The sequence below is a fragment of the Caretta caretta genome, chromosome 18 (genome assembly GCF_965140235.1).
Source record: "Caretta caretta isolate rCarCar2 chromosome 18, rCarCar1.hap1, whole genome shotgun sequence".
NCBI lineage: Eukaryota > Metazoa > Chordata > Testudines > Cheloniidae > Caretta > Caretta caretta.
This window is the reverse complement of record NC_134223.1, coordinates 12,763,240-12,784,980: the sequence shown is the minus strand read 5'-3', so window position 1 is coordinate 12,784,980 and position 21,741 is coordinate 12,763,240. Positions and strand designations below refer to the sequence as shown.

Below are 21,741 nucleotides of genomic sequence, written 5' to 3'. Positions count from 1 at the left end.
CTCAAATGGCAGATGAAACATTTGAATACATTCAAGTTTTACTTCTAGCCTGGTTTGCTTTCCTTGGCATTGACACTTTAATACCTATAGTCAAATGGATGATATGAAAGAGCAAACCATGGCTATTACAAATTGATTTTGCAACATCTCTTTGAAATATGTCATGGCTTTATTTAGTCCAAGTGATATTTCAAGATGGCATTCTTAATTTTGGGATCACTTCTGAAAGTATGTGTGTCCTATTAGAAAATACCTCAGCCCTATCTGGGCACCCCCTCCTCTCTTATTGTCAGTCTCGGCAGAGACTGGGCTGAGTGGGCCATAGAGACCAAAGTAGTCTCTTGCTTTGAGAGTCCCTCTGGATCAATATGGCACATGGAAGCTGTGCCATTGTGGGTGCTCACTCTGTGGGTAGAGGATTTTAGTTTTCAGGACTGTAAACCTGGCCGTTTGTTGTTTCTTGAAAGACCGGTCCGAGGGATTGCTGACTAATCTGGCAATGTTCATAATTACTGAACTCTCTCTGTAAAAAGCCTTGGATTGCTTTTTATCCCTTTCTGTAAAGCTTCTTATTGCATTGGGTGTTTTGTCAAGGCCAAACTGTCATTAATGTACATCTTGTGTCATGGCAGGAAAGGGTTATAAAGCTATTACCCCTAGTGAACTGGGCATGACTATCTAGATGAATAAGGTAAAGAAATGAAAATGGCTGTAAACTACCTTCATTATTGATATATTCTTCACTGTGTAGCAAGAATCCCCTATAGATAAGGATCTTGAGGTGTGACAAGGTCAGTGGTTGCATTGGAACTAGTGTGGGGACAGGAATTGAAAACCTGTTCTCTGCTAATCAAGCCATGGATCCTTCCTGATTAGGGTTATTTTCAATGTTTCACATGTTTCCAGTTGGAAAAATCTCTAAGACATTCTCATCTCTGATTGTTGGTCTTTTCACTCATCATGTTGTACACTTTTGCCCATTCATTTTGGATGTAACCTATTTAGAAACCAAGCAATTAAACAGTAAATATGGAAATAAATTTTTAACCCAGGAATTCTCAAACTCCAGCATATTAACTTTGAATCTTCTGGGTATCACTAACCTGTTTTGCTGGTTTTCTCCATTCCCTTCCCAAAAGCCAGTGCTAGGTAGTTCTTTACTGTATTTTATCTAGCAACTTGTTCCAGTGTAAATGACCCAAGTGATGGGGTATCTACCACTTGGGAGACTAGTATCCCATCGAGTCATTCTTGCCATTGGAATTTGTTTCCAATATTATATTTTCTTTGCCTTTCTAGCTGATGAAGAAGCCCCAGATTATGGATCTGGCATTCGGCAATCTGGCACAGCTAAAATTTCTTTTGATGATGAATACTTTAATAAGGTAAGAAACATTAATTGGGTTGGAGAGGTTTGTGAAGGGAGGGGAACAATGTCTTGTTCTAGATACAGATCAGTTAGGGTGGGTTAAAAAGTACAGGGGGCAAATTGGCAGCTGCAGGGCTCTCATCTGCAGCCCCTGTCTTGTGTTCCTCAGAGTGACTTTTCTTCAGTTGCCATGACTCGTTCTGGACTGTCACTAGAAGAGCTGAGAATTGTGGAAGGGCAAGGTCAGAGTTCAGAGGTCATCACTCCCCCAGAAGAAATTAACAGAATGAATGACCTGGGTAAGTGGCCACAGCTTCTGGGACTTGAAGGGACAAACTTGGGGCTGTTCTGATTCTTTATGAAAAGGGGCTCTGGGCTTTATTCGGAAGTGTGCTACAGGTGAAGGAATGTTGTCCTTAGAGTGCTAGGATACATAATTGTGACTGCTTCCTTGTGAGAGTTTTGATTTACAAAATACTGACTCCGATGTAGCACACAGAAGAAGCTTATAGGTTGCAGTAGTTCAGAGTTTTTGATCATTGTCAATCCACTAGAAGGTTTCAGAAGTGGCCCGCCTCTTTATTTATGTGACTATCTAACTGGTAATTACTGTGCACCCCTCTCTTGCAACTCTAGTGTCCCCACCTTGGGTGAGAAGCAAACTCTGTGAAACCTGCACTGTCCCCACATTGTGCTACCAGTGAACTCTGCACTTCGTTGGGATCACTGTGTCTTGTCTACACCAGGATTTTTTTATAATTAATTTTTCAGGTGCAGCTTGGTAGGTGGTAGCCTTGGTGATGACTATAGTGTAGACAAGGTTCAGAAGAACCCAGGCACCTTTACCACTGTCACCTAACCGTGCTCTGAGTTGTTAGACGCTTTGGAACAATACTTGAGCCTTGACTACCCTACCACTTTTATCAGTGCTACCACTAGTGAAGCTGCATGTACTGTGAATTAAGGCTTTGAAAAATCCTTTGGTAGATAAACTACCGGACAGCAGGTGTTTGGGGGTGAGGGATTAAATCCCTCCTTTGCTGGGTCAAGTATCTGTAGATGTAGTAAATCTGAATATTTGACGGGAGGTCTTTGTGTCTCTTTAAGACCTGAAGTCAGGCACTTTGTTGGATGGGAAGATGGTGATGGAAGGGTTTACCGAGGAGGCTGGCGACCACCTGAAACTGGGTAGTGTGTTCACCTTCCGTGTGACAGTGCTGCAGGCCAGTGGCATCCTCCCAGAATATGCAGATATCTTCTGTCAGTTCAAGTAAGAATCTCTCCTTGGTAGTACAGGGTGGGGAAGACTTCTGCAGTGAAGAGGGGTAACTGATGCTAGATACTGGGAAAATGGAGATAAAACTGGAGTGATTTTTAGGAGTCAGTGTGGCAGTGTCCTGTGGGAGGGGAGCCAGAAATCTGTGTAGCCATCAGATCATGTGCCCTGACCAAACATCTGCTTTGTGTTAACATGGCATCAGGGAGTAAAGCTTTGTAGAAAGGGAATAAGAATCAACTTTTAAAAGCCACACATCCAATGCCTCTTGTCCTAGGCATCCCAAGGTCTTTTGTAGAAGAGTCTTTGAGGTCCTCTAATGAAAAGTGTTATAGAAGTCTAAAGTCCTAATACTCAGTAAATTGGTTTATATTTATTACATTTATAAGGTCCAAATCAGTGGGCATTTAAGCACCAGATAATGATACCTATGTATAACTTTAAAATTAAAACCATCCCATGTATACACCCAGCTTGAATCAAATGGTCTGGAATTAGGGCAAATTCAGCCGCTCTCAAATGAGAGCTCTGTCCCCATTTAGATTCCAAAGAATAAGGATGAGAAGAGGAGTTAGCAAACATACAAACCAGTAAAACAGTAGAGGGAGCCCCAAAGTTTTCTAGAATAAACCGGCCTAAATAAGATTGGTCAAGGCCTAAAAGGTGGCCAGCAGAGCAGAGATGTGCAGGTTTCTCTAAGGGGTGGAGCTCATAGCTGAGCAGTTTTCACTAATTTGATCTGTTTTGGTTTCTTTTAGTTTTTTACATCGACACGATGAAGCTTTCTCTACTGAACCTCTCAAAAACAATGGCCGGGGGAGTCCTCTTGGGTTTTACCATGTTCAGAATGTAAGTGAAGCTTAGTGATTCTGTATGAAGCGTGAGTGAGTGTCCATAATACAGTGGTATTTTAGGCTGATTTCAGTGCTGGGGAATGCTTGTAGCCTTCCTGTCAGCCTCCTCAGTGAGGCATGTGCAGGAAAGCGGTGGGGAATACAGATGAATAAACAGAGGGGGAGTGATCAAATGAGTGATATAATTCTTTGTGTAGAGCATAGTGCCTATTAGTAAATTACAGAGCATTTAAGGAAGTGTGTGTAGAGGCTATATGAATCTTCTCCCTTCCTTTAGTTCTGAATTCCTTGTGCTTCCATTTCACCCATCAGAATATTGGGAAGTGCAATAAAAACCTCTCTAGAGTTTGCATTACAGGGGAATAGAAAGTGTAAACGGGAAAAGCCATGTTCAGGCTTCCAAATTGATAGTGTGTAGTCTTACATGTAGGGCAACCATCTTGTTACAAATAGTTTCCTACTTTTTCTTAACTGACGAGTGCTTAGGTCCAGGGGATTTTTCTCCTGTAACTGTTAATTGTCATACCTTACTTCATTTCAGGTGTTAAGTATGTGCAGTGATGAGCTGCCAAAATCTTAAAAACTGGTTCCCTCCTTACCCCACGAGGGGGTCATTGCCCACCCCGTGGGACCCCTGCCCCATCCACCTCCACCCCCCCCAGTCCCCTGACTGCTCCCAGAACTGGGCAGGAGGGTCTCATGGGCCACCGTAGTGGGTGCCCACCCCACCCCTAAGAGCCAGAGGCACCTGCTGGGGGGTGAGGTGGGGAGTCCAGGCGGTGCTTACCTAGGGCAGCTCCCAGGAAGATCTGGCAGGTCCCTCTGGCTCCTATGGGTGGGGGAGCGTAGCTAGGCGGGAAGCAGAGGGAGCGGCCATTCCCCCTCCAATCACATCAAAAGTGGCGCCTTAGGCGCCGACTTCCTGGGTGTTCCGGGGCTGGAGCACCCATGGGGAAAATTGGTGGGTGCAGAGCCCCCACCGGCAGCTCCCCACTCCGCGCCTGGCCCCAGCTCACCTCATCTCTGCTCTGCCTCTTCCCCTGAATGCGCCGCCCTGCTCTGCTTCTCCATGCCGCCCCCTCCCCCCCCCCCGCGGCTTCTTGCGAATCAGCTGTTCGGCGGGAAGCCAGGGAGGGCTGAGAAGCAGGCCACGGCTTCCCACTCAAGCCGAGGGTGGTGGAGGTGAGCTGGGGTGGGGAGCAGTTCCCCTGCACGCACCCCCTCCCCCCCACCCCAGCTCACCTCCGCCTCCCTGGGCCTGAGCGGGAGCCGCTTGCTTCTCAGCCTGCCCTGGCTTCCCGCATGAACAGCTGATTTGCGGGAAGCCGGGAGGGGGGAGAAGCAGAGCGGGCCAGTGTGTTCAGGGGAGGAGGTGGAGGCTGAGCGGAGGTGAGCTGGGGCCGGGGAGCTGCTGGTGGGTGCTCTGCACCCACCAAATATTCCCCTGGGTGCTCCAGGGCTGGAGCACCTGTGGAGTTGGTGCCTAAGGTGCCACTTTTGGCCGGTTAAATTTAGAAGCCCTTTTAGAACCGGTTGTCCCTCCACGGGTTCTAAAAGGTCTTCAATTTTAAGCTTATCTAAAGTGGTCACTCTCCTTACTATTACCAGCAGGAGAGTGGGGTGGGGGGAGAGAACCTGGATTTGTGCTGGAAATGGCCCGCCTTCCTTATCATACACATTGTAAGGAGAGTGATCACTTTAGATAAGCTATTACCAGCAGGAGAGTGGGGTGGGGGGAGAGAAAACCTTTTGAAGTGATAAACACCCATTTTTTCATGGTCTGTGTGTATAAAAATATCCTCACTGCATTTTCCACTTTTATGCATCCGATGAAGTGAGCTGTAGCTCATGAAAGCTTATGCTCAAATAAATTGGTTAGTCTCTAAGGTGCCACTAGTACTCCTCTTATTTTTGCGAATACAGACTAACACGGCTGCTCCTCTGAAACCTGTCACTGAGTATGTGGCTCCCTTTGCTGGGATTGGCTCTAGTCAAGCTATCAGCCACTGGATAAGAAATGTAGAACCCTGGACTCTAATCTTGGCAGTTGTAAGGTTTTCATTTGATCTCTGCCCTGACTCCTTTCCTTTCCTTTTTTGCTAGATTGCTGTGGAAGTGACAGAATCTTTCGTGGAGTACATCAAAACTAAGCCTATTGTGTTTGAAGTCTTTGGGCACTATCAGCAGCACCCTCTCCATCTGCAGGGACAGGATCTCAATAGGTATTGACCAGTTCAGAAGTACAAGTGTCCTTCCCCCTCATACCTCTCAGCGGAAGGAATAAATCTTGAATGGGAAGTAGACACCACATACCCCATCCCTTTGCTTCCTGAATTCCATGTCTCGCATGGAAGTCTTGCTACTTAGCATTTGTCCCAAGTGTGCCCTAAGCAGATTCTAATACTAGACAAGTGACAGCCCCGCTCACCCGCATAATGCGTGCCACGTAGGTGATAAGAATACATATTTAAAGCCAAAAAGAACCCTGTGCAAAATGAAACTTGCTTCAAACTCCTCATGACTTCCAGAAGCACAGCAGCCAAGGTTGCTGAGCACCTTAAATGTTCTGAGTCAGGGAAGGGTTTCCTAGTCCTCTTGCTCTTTGGTGTGAGGGGAAAGGATGATGCATGGATTCCTGGGTTTGGCTTGGATTGGTGGAGACAGTAGCTGCAAAGAGGAACCATATGCTGGTGTTAAAGGGAAGAACCAGCCGAGGTTTGTATCCTTGTATAAAGTCATTTTCAGGAAATGCATCTCTCTTCCTGTTTTCCCTTGAGTAGAGACTAGGGAAAGGGCAGTTGAAAATATTAAAAGGTAATCCATCTTTGCTTAAAGCTGTGCAAAATTGAGCTGGAATGGAAAAAGGGGTGTGTGTGTGTGTGTGTGCGCTGGAGCAGGGCAATGAGTCCTGGCTTATGTATGTTCCAGACATGTCCCATGTGAGATTGGGCACATCTGTACTTGTTACCTTCTTTGTAGAATGGAGGTTGTATGTATCTGCCTCATAGGGTTGTGAGGCTCACTGTTTTTTTGTAGAGTGTTCAGAGATCCCTGGGTGAGAAACAGGTGAGAAACACCAGAAGTAACTGCTCCCCTTTCTCTGCAGCCCTCCTCAGCCATCCCGACGATTCTTTCCACCTCCCATGCCTCTCTCAAAGCCAGGTGAGAACAAACATGTTCTATGTAGGTGTCTGTAAACTCATCACGTAGAACTAGGGTGTGAAATATTCAGAACCGCAGTCATTTTGAAACTGAGAAATAAAATGAATAAGCAGTGCAAAGGGCATTGGAACATCCTCACTGGCTGTGTTCCTTCCCAGGTGTTCAACCTCATCTCAAAGCAAAAGCGTTTCTGAGGGCAGTCGGGGAGAGAGTTGCATCTATGAATCATTCTGCTCTGCTTTTTCTAATGTTGCTTGCACTTTCATGCACTAAGCCAACCTTGCTGAAATGATCCCTCAATTTTCTTTAATTTAACTGTGCATGTTGAACTTTTTTCTTTTTTTCCCCTCTGTCCTTTTATCTCCTTTCCCTTGTTCCCATCACCTGCTTATCTCCATCACTCCCATTTTTGTTCTCCATTCCCTTTTCAGACCATGAGAGAAAAATTGAGTTGATTAGGTATCTCATGTCTGGCTATGTAAATGTGCATGTGCTGAACACGCTGTCTGAGCACGCCAATGTGCTTGCATCCTCGGCTGTGGCTGCATTCCAGGATGGGGCTGACCAGCTGCCACCTTTTCTTTTTCTGCCTGTTCCCAGCTGTCAAAGTGAGCGGGTTCCCAAAAGAGATGGTTAGTAGTCAAATTCGATCTACGGTAGATGTAGAAATAACTCCTAATCTTGACCCCAAAGCAGTTTGTCCACACTTTTACCCTGTGGTGGGCTGAGTACCAGAAACTACCTTGGGTTCTGTGGTCGTTGTGGAGTGATGAAGCTTCTAGAATAAGCAACATCTAGTGTCTACAGCAGAGTATGGGGAGTCTGAATTTGTATGCCACTCCCAGCTCTGCCACTGATTTATTGTGACTTTGTCACCTAACTTTGCTCAGTCTCAGTTGTCCCATCTGTAAAATAGGAATATTTATCCCTTGCCCTTTGTAAAGTGCTTTGAGATCATTAGATGCAAGGTGCAAAGTATTATGTAGTAAGTTATAAAATTGAGGGGTAGAGGGCATTTTCTTTTGAGGTTCTGTAAAAATTCTCCTTCCTGCTTACCATTATCTAGCTTCATTTCCCCCCTACCTAAAAGTCAGCTGTTTGGGTTGGAGTAGACCCAATCTTTATCTTGCTGACCCAGCCCATGAATATTTTTAGAACAGGCCTGCGCATAAATTTTCAAACCTGACTTAGTGTGTTGGGTTTTCTTTTCTGGTGCAGCTGAATTCTTCTGCTTGGTTCAGACTTCAGTGGTCTGTGTCCCTGACCTTCCTCCTGACTAGCATCAACAGCTCTGAGTCCAGCTGTCATGAGCTCATGGAGGCTATGAGCACAGCTGCAGCTGTTGTTTTGGTGGTATGGTGGGGGTGTAAGAGGGTGATGTCAGCTACTTAAGGCATGAATGAGGGAGAGCAAGTGATGTCACTGGAGCTCACTACCTAGCATGACAGTCTTGGCCTGCTGTGTACTTCTTTCATTCTTGTAGTAAAGTCTTTCTGCACCTTTGTGTTAACTATTCGGTTATCTGAACAAGGAGTAGACAGAACACAAATCTCATATTCTGAAAGAATTACCTATCTTGCGTGCATACACAGGCATCTCAACCTGTAAAGCTGGATTTTTGTCTCTTATCAGTGGGTTGTAATTGAGATATTATGAAAATGAAGAGAGGCTGAGGCAGGAATGGGAGAACCTAAAGAACACTAAATTAAGGCTTATCTTCAATAAATGGTGGGATGGAGCCTTGAGAGGCTACAGAAAACATTGACTGTATTTATTAAAACAACTAAATAAACATTAAAACCAAGGGAATGGGGAGAAAGTTGCAAAGTTGAACACTCTCCTGTATTTAGGGTGCGGAGGAACAGAACCTGCATAAGTACCTTGTCCGCTCCCAAGAATAGAGTAGGGAGGCAAAGTGGAGGTAGGGGAAATGGTAAAAAGAAATTGTGTAAACGTAGGGCTTGTCTACATAGCCCTGCAGTTCAGACTACAGCCAGGTGAATTACAGGGTTGCACGAGTGTACTGCACTGTAGCTCACCCATGGGGATGCTATGGGTGCAGAATAAAAGGTATCTAGGTGGCGTTAACCAAGGCCTAGTCTACACTAAAAAGTTCAATCGGCCCAGCAGTGTCGCTCAGAGATGTGAAAAATCCACACTCTGGAATGATGTAGGTAAGCCAAACGAACTCCTGGTATAGACAGCACTAGATTGACGAAAGAATTCTGTTGACCTAGCTACTTCCTCTCAGGGAGAAGGATTACCTATGCTGATAACTCCTTCCATCAGCATAGGTAGCGTTTACACTGAAGCGCTGCAGCTGTAGTGTTTCCAGTGTAAACAAGCCCATAGTCCTGTTTTAAATAGGACTAAATTAATGCAAATGAGGTACCTTTTAATTCCACAGTATCTAGATGGGATAGTTAGAGCACAGCACACTAGTGTGCACTGCAGTTCGCACCCCTGTAGTTTGAACTGCAGGGCTGTGTAGACATGGCCTCAAAGAGGGGAAGACTGGAGTATTGCTAGAACCTGACCATTTCCTGTGATTACCAGTTACTAGAAGCACTATTTGTCCATTCAGTATTTGAGGAGTTAAGGTATCCCTGTAAAGCTAGTGAGTCTTGAAGCACTAATTTACTAGTAATACTGAAATATAGGAAGCCAAGGCTTCCAGGACTTTTGCTCAGGAATAACTCCTGTTAAATTCCCTTATGTGCACATGCCCATACTGTATGTTAGCAATCCCAGCTGCGTGTACTACTGTGTGCAGTAAAGTGAAGTCACTAACAGCAAGAATCATCTAAAATACCGACAGGTCCAGTAGAAAGTGCATCAACCTTAAATTTCTGCAGGAATCCTTCGGATCTTGACTTGCTCCTTTCATTCAGAGATTCAGAACTGTGATGCAGGAGTACATATGAACAGATCCCTGAATTCCACACGTGCATGTTGGAACTCTCTTTAAAAACGGGTCTCAGTATAGGTCAGAAAGGACCTACGTGTTGGGATGTCGTTTGAGAACACTCTGAAGCATCTGACTTCCCTGCCACATTTAATGATTCTAAACTATGCTTTAGGTTAACCTGTTCCAAAAATGGATCTTTGAGGTGGCTTAGGATTCTCCCATGTATGAATCTGCAGAGGTTGCCTGTTTTCACAACTTTCTCCTAGTTAGAGTTCATTTCTTTCTTTGTAACCTGTCAAGTGCCAACATTTTGCCAAGCAGTAGTTTGGGGGAAAGTGCTATAAATGCCCACCTTTCCTTCATGGTGTGAATGGCCTAATGGGATCAGGTTTGTTAGAGCCTCTACAGATTATATAAAACATGTCCCTTACTGCACTAGGTAATGACCACCTATCTTGCAGGGTCTGGTGCAGTATTTGAGCAGTATAGGGGTGGTGGAAGGGTTACACTTCCTTGTATTTACATGTAGGGAATTTAGTAATCTTTTCTCAGTTTTTGCTGGAGTAGTGAAATCTCTCAAACAAATAGTGCTTCATAATTGCCAGTCAGTCTCCTAACTGCTTGTAAAGTCACTTGGATTGGGGGAGCACTGTGGGTTTAAAACTAGACACCTTGGTTCCATAGACAAGCCTGTGACTGAAGTTTTCTTCCTGCCTTTTTGACTGCAGGTGTCTTTGCCATATGACCTGCACATACATAGGTAGAAATATTACACTGCTTTGATGTGATAAGAAGCACTGAAATTACATTGTGGAACCAAAGTACTGTAATAGCCATTACCTGTGTGCAGTTTTTGTGAACAATTTTTGTATTCTTTTAAGTGCCAGCCACAAAGCTAAACACTATGAGCAAAACTAACCTGGGCCAGAGCATGAGCAAATACGACCTCCTTGTCTGGTTTGAGATCAGCGAGCTGGAGCCAACAGGAGAGTGAGTTCAACTTTTATCTTTCTTTTGTATAAAGAAGGAAAATGGCTTGTGGGAGGGAATCCCTTCATCTTTAGGTCTTTGATTTAGATCAGCCCAGGTTTATAACGTTTGGCTATTCTCATCTGTAAGATGCCTGGTTTTGTATGGAATAAAGTGGTCCCAATCCAGTTCCCAGTGAATAGGTATCAGCGACACAACTGGCATTAGTTGGCCCCATTGTTCGCAGTCTAATCAGAGTGGCCGAAAACTGAAGAAGTATGGAGAGTGACCTTCCTTCTCACTCCTAGATGCGATCCCTTCAGGTCAGCGGCTGGGTACACTGGCAGAGCAGTGCCCAGGGGAAGCTTGCGCAGCTACAGATCATGTGACCTGGTCTCTTGTTAACTAAAGAGTTCAGTCTCCAGAGGTCAGTCCAACAAGAACATAAGAACTGCCATACCAGGTCAGACCAAAGGTCCATTTAGCCTAGTATCCTGTCTTCTGACAGTGGCCAATGCCAGGTGCCCCAGAGGGAATGAACAGAACAGGTCATGATCAAGTGATCCATCCCCTGTTGCCCATTCCTAGCTTCTGGCAAACAGAGGTTAGGGATACCATCCCTGCCCATCCTGGTTAATAGCCATTGATTGACCTATCTTCCATGAACTTATCTAGTTCTTTTTTGAACCTGTTCTAACAAGAACTATATTGAGTTTAACCCTGCAACATAGAGGGAGTTCCCCAACAGACCTTTGGGAACTACATTATAGGGTCATTTTGCAGTTTTACAAAGCAATGTTAATATGTGATGTGATACTTAATGATGATTTAAAGTCCAGTAGAGAGGCTGATTTTGGAGTCACTGGAAGCAGCCTTATTTTTATTAGGATATTCTACAGAAGAGTGTGTTGGTGGTAGAGCAAAGCAGCAGCATTATCTAGTGTCCTGCTCTGTTAAACGCACCTTCTCTAACCCAGGATGTTCATTCTTGTTTCACACAGATACATCCCTGCTATTGTTGACCACACTGGAGGTCTACCCTGCCAGGGGACGTTCTTGCTTCACCAGGTACTAACAGAGGCTAGAAGGGGGCAGCTAAAATACTTATCTCCTTTTGTGTGGAGTGGGGAGACGTCTCACATACTGAAGTTCACATTCATTTTATCTTTTAGTTCTGTCTTACCACATACCTGTCTGTCTCTCTTACTATAGCTCTTGGGTCTTGTTGGTAGGAAGTTTGGCGTCTAAATTCTGCTCTTTCAAGTGTTTAGTCATATATATATTCCACTCCTAGTACTCATTCAAGATTGGAATCTTTTGACTAGCAGTGCCCTGTGGGGCTGCACATGCACCTTTAATGTCCTCATGCTCCTGTATCTAGGCATAGAGTGGTGCAGGCTCAGACACCTCTTCGTTCCTTTTCACTGCCTCTGGCTGCGAGATGGAGCTCAGCAGTGTTTGCATCTTGATGCACTCTTCCAGAGAAACTTGAAGATATTTGTGTATATTAGTGTGTTAGCGATGGCTTATTTAGCATGGTTTCCCGTTAGCATGCTTGGGATGTTTATCTACCTTATTTGATTTTCTTTTGTTGTGAAGTTCTTCCTGGTATTGGGGCTTACGTATTGTCCCTCCTTTGAGGCAGTAACACCCATTAATGCTGGGCACACCAGATGCCATTTTTGTCTCCCCAACAAATGCTGTACATATAAATTCTTTTCTAAAAGAAGTTGGAAGGTGAGAGGCATGCCTTAACCTTTCTTTGTTAGGCTGCTCCATGCAACCTGCTTCTGATTTGGACAGGGAGCCCCCTTAGACTAGTTCCATTTCAGTTCAGAAGTGCCCCTGTAAATTCTAAATCCACTGTCTCCCAGGCCCCATCTTCAGAAACTGTCCCGGTGTGGACTCATATCGGACAAAAAACAGATCTTTGGAGAAAAGGGAATATCTCCTTTGGGGCAGGTCCCCATTGGGAATACCCAGTAAAAAGAGGTCCACTCCCACTTTAAGGAGACTCCATGGCCCAAGATGGGTACCACTGGAGCTCTGAGGTTGCACAGTACTGGAACTCCAGCACCATCTCAAGAATATGCATACAAAGTGGTCATGTGCACACATCTGATTATTTCCTAGGGTTTGTGAGACTGACTCCTATATACCCTCAAGGTACATGTACCTTCCCTGGAAGTTTAGAGAGTCTGTTCTAGGAGTATTTTGGGTGAAATAAACTTCCCCTTGTGGTATGTGAAGGGAACAAGATGAGTTCTGCTCTGTAATAGGAAAAGATTCTTCCTGTATTAGGTTATATTCAGGGCCCAGAAGGGCATGGAAGTTTGTTTCCCATTATGAGCCTGCTGACAGGTGAGATTTACATGTTTATCTCTCAGCCATGGTTTCCCTATGGAAATGACTTAATGGAGTGATTTATTTAATAAAAAAAAAAAAGAAAAAGTCTAAGCTGTGCCTTTTTAACTCCACCAGGGAATCCAGCGTAGGATCACAGTCACCATTATCCATGAGAGAGGCAGTGAATTGCACTGGAAAGATGTGCGAGAACTGGTTGTTGGTGAGTATCCCCCTGTTGTTCCTTCCATCATCATCATGAATTACTGACTAGAGGTTGGGTAGTGTCACCTATTGAGGGGGATCCAGAGGGAAAAGCTCTCGGTTTGAGACTGACTGTTAGAGCTATAGGTCTTAACCTCCGGTATAAAATGCCATTTGGCAATGAGAATTCCTTCTGAGAGCCTTTCCGGTTAGGTTTAATTGGTACTGAAATTCATTTATCTTCAGGACGCATCAGAAACAAAGCCGAGGTAGATGAAGCTGCTGTGGATGCCATTCTGTCTTTGAATATAATCTCTGCAAAGTACCTGAAGTCTTCTCACAGCTCCAACAGGTAGGCAGATGTAAAGTCCTTTTGGGGCTATTTACATTACTTCTCTCCATTGATAAGCACCATGAAAGGAGGAAGAAAGAATGGTGGGAAAGGAGGATCAGCATTTCACCTGGGAGTTGAAAAATTGAAATTTAAAATACAAGGACAATCCCGTGGGTGAATCAGGCAGCCATGCACATCCCTACATTACAGTGGGAACAAGCATACAGTGATCTAACAAAGCCTGTTGTGTTAAAACATTACTCCTGCTCTGATAAACTTAGTCTGTGCTTTTCAGTGCCACTGGTGAGTCACGGGGGTGAGAGGCGGGGGGTGAAGTGTATTTATGCAGATGTCACAAATTGGCTCCTCTAATGTACTTGTGTATTGTGATATCAGAGCAGCCTTTAAGCAATGTTTCATTGGAGCTCTGGCGACCTGCAATCTTCATTCCTACATCCAGTGAGGATCTAACTCTCAACAGTTGCTCTGAGCATCACTTATCAGGGCCAGAGGTATCCTCCCCAAGTGAATATTCTTCACTGTGGGACGGGGCAGTCTTTCCAGGGAGGATTTGTGGCTCAGGGTGTCCTTGTGGGGTGCATTGTTAATGAGATTTCATGAACTGTATAGTCCTGTACTTCAGGGTCTGCAACGAAGGGCTGCAAAGCAGAATTCTGTATTGTGGGCAGAGCCGCTCCCTTCCAGAACATCAGCCAAGTCACTGACTCCCTCTCTATTTCTGTCAATTTCTGGGAAATTGGGAGGAAAACACACACCTTTCTGAAAAATCAGATTCTGCATCCGATTTTAAGGCACGGGGTGGGGGAGGACATGATTTGCAGCCTGCCTGCCATCAGTTTTCAATAGTCTAGGTGGAGAAAGTAATTCCAGATTACTCTGGACTTTGTATTGTCACTAACTGGGTCTGGTGCTGTCCCCTAGTGTCAGTGAGTACTGAATTTTGTAACTCTGGTATTTTGGCTATTACCATCTAATGTCTCATCTCGTGCAAGGTGAAAATAAAACTCCAAAATATTGAGTAACTTTTTCTAGGTTGAGGGGGGAGTAAATCCTTTCTATAAAGGAGGAGGGAAGTGGGGAGAAGAAACAGGGTTTACATGGAGATTTTACCTCTTGTCTTGTAAGAAATCTGAAGGGCACTCTGTAATAGAAAAATTGCTCTGTGTGGGCTGACATTCACGGCTGACATCTGCTGCCAGTGTTCACCACTGAATTCTTTCTCTCTGATGGTCATAGAATAAGTCTCTAAATTCTCCTGGTAGTCAGCCTAGGTATTTTATGCTGACTATTTCTTAAAAACAGGCAGCAGTGAGCATGACTATTAATGTGGGCCTTGGAAAGCTTTAGAACGTGCACAGCTGTCAGTCAAAAGGGAATAAAGCTTCAGGAGAGATGGAAAGGCACCTTAAAATCATTTCATAGCTCTGAGGGAGGGATTCGTATAACCCCACTGATAGTTGTTGTTTATACATTTTAATGTGATTTAATTGTTAGCATCTTGGCATTGACCTTTCAGCATAACTGGACTGGGAGGGAACAGTTGCTTCATTCCCATCTGATCTACTCGATTTGCAGTAGATTTTCACATCTCCTCCCTTGCTCCTTACTTCCAAATAAATTGCAGTATGGCCCCAAAAATCTCTATCTAGGTTCTTGGAAGTGGGATGGGGGTGAGTGAGGGCTCCAGTAGCACTTGTGTATAGTTGGTACCCTGTCTGTCCCCAAATGCCAGAGTTTGGTTTCTAGGTGTGTGGAGGGGTGGGGAGCAAGGAGGGGCCAATGCCACAGTCAGGGATGTGTGTTCTGTTTGCTCACCGTCTGCAGACTTGTTTTCTGGTTGCTGTTTTTTGTCTGCTTGTTCTTCTCCTTTCAGCTTTTGCTTCTCTGTTCTGCCTTTTGCTGCACTAACAAAAGCTCTTTCTATGTTTTTACAGGCTCTTTCTTGATAAGGATATGCCTAGGTATTTTCTGTTTGTTTCCTTTTGCACATAAAGGTTCTTGTGGAATAGAATGCTTTATGTCTCACTTGTGTTGCTGCCATTTCCCTTTTAGTTTTTAGTGGATTTCGTCAGCAAACCTCTTGGCTCTTCTGGGAGTGGCACATTTCCTCCTCCCTTGTGTGCTGGGAATTAGTGCATGTACAGTTCAGTAGGTGAACACATGAAGACAAATTTCCTTCATTGTTCAACAGAGACAGCTTACAATGGTCCTTGCTTCATTCTTTCAAAGGTATAAACAGAACATAACTCCTCCCCCCTTCTCCTTCTTTGTCCGTCAGCAGACAACCATGGCCAGCATTTAGTATCTCCGACTACTTGTAACGTATTTGCTACATTGGAAGTCCCAGGACCGGGGCTGAATGGCCAGGTTACTGGTTCAAATCTAGCCCAAGATGATAGTGAACAAAGCCTGTTGCCATCAGGTGATGGTTTGATGGCATTCAATTCTTAATTTGTTGTTGCATCCTGAAATTATCATTGCAGTGGCTATTAATTGGCCCGCCTAGGGGCTGAGAAGCCAAGAATTGAAAGGAGACATTGACTAGTCTCCCCTCTGACAAGTGCTTCTCCAGTTCATGGCCAAGGCTTGCTGGCTGAGCAGTGTGGGGGAACTTGCACTGCTGCTGCCTATACTCTAACACTAAAGTTCACTTTAAAATGGAATCTAAATCAGCCTTAGATTCCCATTTCAGCTTCTACCTTCTTCCTTGCTTTGCCTTGTTCTGCCCTCCTCTCGCTCTCAGGTATCACTTGTCACCTGCTCTCTGTATTGAAAGCACAAGAGGTTTGCTCACTTTGAGTTTTTGTTTGTTTTGCCTCCTTATTTGTTTTAGCAAGATCTGGTTTGGATGAGGTAGGCGTATATGTATTCATCCCACGACCAGAACAAATGTAGTAGCGTGACTGTTGAAGTCTCACTTTCACTTGGCGATTGGGATTGCACTGACTTGTTCACCCACATTTCCTCACTTTGCTGATGTAGCTTTGCCCTGCTGAGCAATGATTACTCCTGTCTCTATTCTTTGGGTCTTAACAAAGCTGTGGAGTCAGTTCTATTGACCAGCACAGACCACAAAGCTTGTGGGGGAGTTTTAGTGCACTTGTGGTCCATCTCTGGAGACCTGGTTTACATTTGAGTTCTCAGCCTGAGGAGTTTAGTGAGCTTGATCCAGTCCCTGTTTTTACTCCCATGACAAACAATGTGCGCACCTGATGGTCCATATTCAGAAGTGGTTCTTGACTCACATGGAAGAGGGGGTATTGCAGTTGCTGATTGAGTGGCACTTTGTGAGTGAAGCCCATGCAACACTTGCCTGCACTCTGCCCTCTTCCATCAATGCTACATCTGCTTCATGAAAATGAAAATTCACCTTTGCTAGTCCGAGGTACCAAGGGTCTCCATTATGGAGTTATAATTCTCCTCTGGGGCAAGGCACTGACTGACCATAGCACTGATTAGTGCACGTTGTCTGACTGCATTATGTGGATTGCACGTTTTGGCACCAACTTCTTAGACATTTTATGGACCGCCGAGTAACTGACCATTTGAGGGCCCAGAGGAAGAAGCTCTACACCAAGCTGAGTGCAGTAATTACCATGCTGCACTTTCGGCTGAGAAGTGAGGGATAAGAGCATCAGAGTATGGGTAAGGGGGACCCAGTCTGAATTTTCTCTGTCGGGCAATCCAGAGCAGCACGTACTTTGGCTCAGAAGAGTTACCCTTCAGCTACAGAAGCAGAAGTGCAAAAGTCTCCATCAAAATGGGGGTGGGACAAAAGATTAAAATACAAGGGTTCAATTAACACCACTCTGTAAAGGATTAGAAGACAAGCTGCTTTCTGTCCCTGATCTCTTGTCCTGGCTGAGAAGTGAGGTCCCCTTACACTGTAGTGCCCCTCAGATCTCCGCTTCTCTAGGCTTCAGCCCCTGCTCCTTTGGCACAGGGCTCTTCCGGGGCACTGTTTTCTTCCTTTAGTTAAGGCAAGCCAGGCAGCATTTTTTTTTTTGAAGATAGAATGTAATGGTATTGAGCACCACTGGATTGGATTGGCTGATTGTATCGCCCTCATGGGCTACTGAATCCCCTTTGAGCTCTGTGGACCTACGTAATCCATCTAGGGAGAGGGGGGATTTATAGGATGCTAGTTTTAAGTCTGGCACTCCTGTCTCTGCCCTGTCTGCGCTCAAGTTATTTTTCATCCTGCCTTTTTTTGTCTGTTTCTTTATTTTGTTTTCTCTCTAATTTTGCCTCTAGTTTCTTTTCCCATCTTTCTGGAGTAGCTCTGGGCACCAGCACAGGAGTTCTTTACAGGTGGAGCTGGCTTATAGAATGCAACTTTACTAGGCTCATAACACATGAGTATACCTCTTCCTTGCAGCCCGTACTCACAATTTGTTAATGGAGGGGGCTGTCATACCTAGACCACTTCTCAGCTACTGATGTTTGGGGAAGGGGCACTCGGGAGTGTGTGTGGGGGATGATCAAAGTGAGATTACAAGAGACCTTTGTGCAGCAGCCACAGCTGCCCTTCTCCCTGCACACCCAGTTGAAAAATCTTTCTTATTTCAGCTTGTAATTAGTCTGCAAAGCTTCCCCTGAGGGATAGGTTGGAGTGGGTATGAGAATAGTTTGGGAATAAACAGCTTGTGTTTCCTTATAGGCTTACAGGAGAAGAAATCCTTGTTGCCTTAATTAAAGACTTAGACCGGTTTTGGAGTTATTCTGATCGCCTGAAGAAGCTATTGTTTTATTGCTTAGTGCTACTGGCTTCTCTCCTGTTTTTGAGCCTGATCAGCACTATGGTGTATTCCTGTATGCCACCCCAAAACATACCTCAGACTAAGGACAATGGTTACAGAAAGAATCCTTCCATGTGTCTTGGAATCCTATCCTAGGCACTTGGAAAGAGCTGAATCCATTTTTAAACTGTCCTCTCATCCCAACTTCCCCTATGGTTTTATGGTGCTTTTTTTTCCCTTGTCTTTTCTTCTACAGTCTCTCAATTCAACCCCTTCCTCTGAGCTTTAAGAGGAGTCTTCATCTCATAACAGGCCAGGGCACATTCAACTCCAAGTTAATTTAAATGTAGATGGATAGTCTTGGATGCTTCAGGAAGCTGGTGGGTAAGGACATCCTGGAGCTCTTCAAATGTTGGTAAAGATGGGGCTTTACTACAGGTGTTCGCTGTCCAACCAATCCTGCTTAATAAAAAACGCATCGTTAGATGGAGTCCAGGAGGAGGCACTTTGCTCTCATTTGCAGTGGAGACAGAGGTGCTTTTACTATTAAGCTTTTGTTTTACTTTCTTCAGGACTTTCTATCGTTTTGAGGCTGTTTGGGATAGCTCCTTGCATAACTCCCTTCTCCTCAATCGAGTGACACCCTATGGAGAGAAGATCTATATGACTTTGTCTGCATATCTGGAGGTGAGTATACTGTGCCCCACAGCTCATGTATGGAATTGGATGGAAGGAAGCAGCCAGTATAGTAGGTAATATGTGTCCTAGATAAAATTGTGCTTAATACAATGTGATCATTGCCAGAGGATGCAGCTAGAAATCTAGCTAGCAATGTGTTTTGTTTTGTTTTTTTTTGGAAAAAAAACCAAACAAACAAATCTGATGAGTAAGGCACTACTTAATTTGAGATATCGTGGAAATTGTGAATCCCACAATATTAAGCTTCCACTGCAATTTTGTCAGCCACCTGGCTGACAGTGGGAGTGGGTTTTCCAAGTTGTTGCAAATAATCAAGGTCCATTGCTACTTTTCTCTGATTTTCCCTATCGTGTCCGCAACTCAGCCACAATTATTTGACAGTCATCCCACAATTCAAGTAGGGCCTTAATAAAGAAGAATAAACAATGTCACGACCAAGACAGTGAAACTGAATGTTTTGGTATGTATGGATGTAGGCCCGCAGACATCATTTGCTTGGTGTTTGAGAGCCATTTGTTTTTGTTCTAGCTTGACCACTGCATCCAACCAGCTGTGATTACCAAGGATGTCTGTATGGTCTTCTACTCACGAGATGCCAAGATCTCACCACCGCGCTCGCTGCGCAATCTCTTTGGCAGTGGCTACTCCAAATCCCCAGACTCGTAAGTTTAATCGGCAATTTCAGTTGCTTTTGATTAACAGCAGAGTGTAGTTCTTCTATTATATGATCCTATAGGTGCTCCACCATAGGATGTGCATGCGCTTGTGTGCTCTCAACTGGAGATCGTAAAGTGATGTCCATAGGGTGGCCAACTTTCTAATTTGTGAAAACAGGACACTGAGTGCTGGAACCTCCCCTGCTCCTTTCTCTACCTCTTCCCCTAAGGCCCCGCCCCCTGCTCTGCCTCTTTTCCCCTCCATCCCCTGCTTGCTGCTCTCTCCACCGCCCTCCCCCTGCCCGCTGAGCAGGGCTCTAGGGGTAGAGGAGTGAATGGAGAGAGCCAGGCTCCGGGGGTGAGTAACTTGGGCAAGATGGGGGAGGGAGAGCTGCTCTTCGGGGGTGAGGGTGAGTAGGGCAGGGGAGGGAGAGCTGCACTCGGGGAAGGATGGGAGCTGACGGGTACCTCTCTCCGCTGGAGCTGTTGCTGAGTGCTTGCCTGCTCCTCCAGCACCAGCTGCTACTCTTCCTGCCCCCTGGTGATGGAGGCCAGTTACTGCAGGCAATCGGACTTCAGTGTCTGGACAGCACTGCTGACTGGACACTGCCAGGTTCCCTTTTTGACCGGACTTTGTGTGCGGAGCAGCTCCTCATGCTCCCCATGAAGGCATATAGGGAGACATGAACTCACCGCCATCAATTACTTCTCAGCCGCCTTCTCAGTAGCTTGAGATGTAGTGAGATGGAGCAATATTTTACAGCGTCCCGCCTTTTTCACATATAGTGAAACTTCTTATTTAGTTATCTACTTTGTTTTTGTCAATTTAAATTTATTTTTATTTAATTGCAGCACCATTGTGCTTTCAGGTGAGTTCCCCACCATCACCCCCATCTCTTTTTCAAGACTTCAGTGCTTTGGCACACTGGATTGTGCCTAAGACCTTGGGGTTTAAGCCCTGCCAGAGATTTTTTTTTTCTCACGGTGACAGGCACTGTACCTGTCTCCAGTGCTTAGGAGACATGCACATCTTGTCAAAGTGCAAGGTGGTCTCAGGGTTTAAAGGCAGATATAGAAAGGACAGCAAGGCTATGTTGATACTATTCTTAATGAAGTGCTCCCTAGCTCATGAGGTGTCCGCACCCCTCCTGTACATGAGCCCCAACATCTCAGGCTGCTTCAGTGATTGCTGGAGCCTTGGCAGGAGGCCCAGGGACCAAGACTTCCAGGAAAAAGAAGCCTCTTTCATCTACCTGGGAAACAAAGAAGAGAGGTAGGTAGGTCACTACATAAATCCCACTTCTGGGAGACCTTGCATCCTGTAAGAGATACTACTTATGCTCCAGCCAACTCTGGTACTGAGTCGTTGGTACTGCATAAAAAGCCATGTGCAGAGAAGTTTTCTGCTCTCGGGCAGCTCCTACATCAGTCCTGTCAAACATCTCTCAGCACTGTGATGTACATAAGGCTACTCTCATGCCATCGCCTTCTTACAGCTATAAGGTCAGAGAAGCTCCCTTGTTGAATTCTCCAGTACAGCATTCACCTTCTCCTCACCAATCTGTATTCCCAACACAGGTACTGATTCAGTCTCTGGCCATAGACTGTCATAGCCCTCCACCACCTTCCAGATTCCCTTCCGTGCAAGACCTTGTTTCACACAAACCAGAGCTCCCTTTATCAAGGAGGTCGTCTAGAGCCCCTGCCCCAACAGCTGCAACCTGACAGTCAGATGGGCTTCTATTCCTTTACCAGCAACAATGCCTGTGCGGGGGCCCCCTTAGCCCAGAAGATACTTCAGACACTGAAATCTCAGAACAGGGCTCCAGTGTGGTGCTGTGCCGTCACACTGCCATGAATCCGTTTACTGAAGAGGACCTTCCAGAGCCCACCAGGCGTCTTAGACCTCAGGGGTGTATGTACCCTTGGGGACCCATTCCCCAACTGAATGTGCTTACTGGAACTCCAGGGGGCACTTCGCTGAACAGTTCTACAGAGTACGAGCTGGGAAGAAATCCCAGCATCACCTGTACCACATCATCCACAGGCACCAATGGACCATCCTCCGGTATCATATGCCTCATCAGTACTGGAAGAGGAACAAGAGGCACAGACTGTTACTTCCTTCAGCCAAGTCATCGTCCTCCCTGGATGAGATGATGATGCCATCACCAGCTTCTTATGCGGATGACTTTCGGGCTTTCCAA

General features: G+C 45.3%; 1 protein-coding gene across 9 annotated transcripts in view; it reads left to right on the top strand.

The window, feature by feature from the left end:
* The window catches only part of KIF1B (kinesin family member 1B), a 148,033-nt gene that overhangs the window by 108,301 nt on the left and 17,991 nt on the right, over positions 1-21,741 (top strand). For all 9 annotated transcript variants that reach the window (XM_048825054.2, XM_048825056.2, XM_048825053.2 and 6 more), the window contains 12 exons: positions 1,300-1,385; positions 1,539-1,668; positions 2,477-2,639; positions 3,404-3,494; positions 5,603-5,721; positions 6,606-6,661; positions 10,451-10,559; positions 11,540-11,606; positions 13,020-13,104; positions 13,332-13,437; positions 18,752-18,866; positions 19,407-19,540. In XM_048825054.2, coding sequence (XP_048681011.2) covers positions 1,300-1,385; positions 1,539-1,668; positions 2,477-2,639; positions 3,404-3,494; positions 5,603-5,721; positions 6,606-6,661; positions 10,451-10,559; positions 11,540-11,606; positions 13,020-13,104; positions 13,332-13,437; positions 18,752-18,866; positions 19,407-19,540 — 1,261 coding nt within the window. The remainder of the gene's footprint in view (positions 1-1,299; positions 1,386-1,538; positions 1,669-2,476; positions 2,640-3,403; positions 3,495-5,602; positions 5,722-6,605; positions 6,662-10,450; positions 10,560-11,539; positions 11,607-13,019; positions 13,105-13,331; positions 13,438-18,751; positions 18,867-19,406; positions 19,541-21,741) is intronic.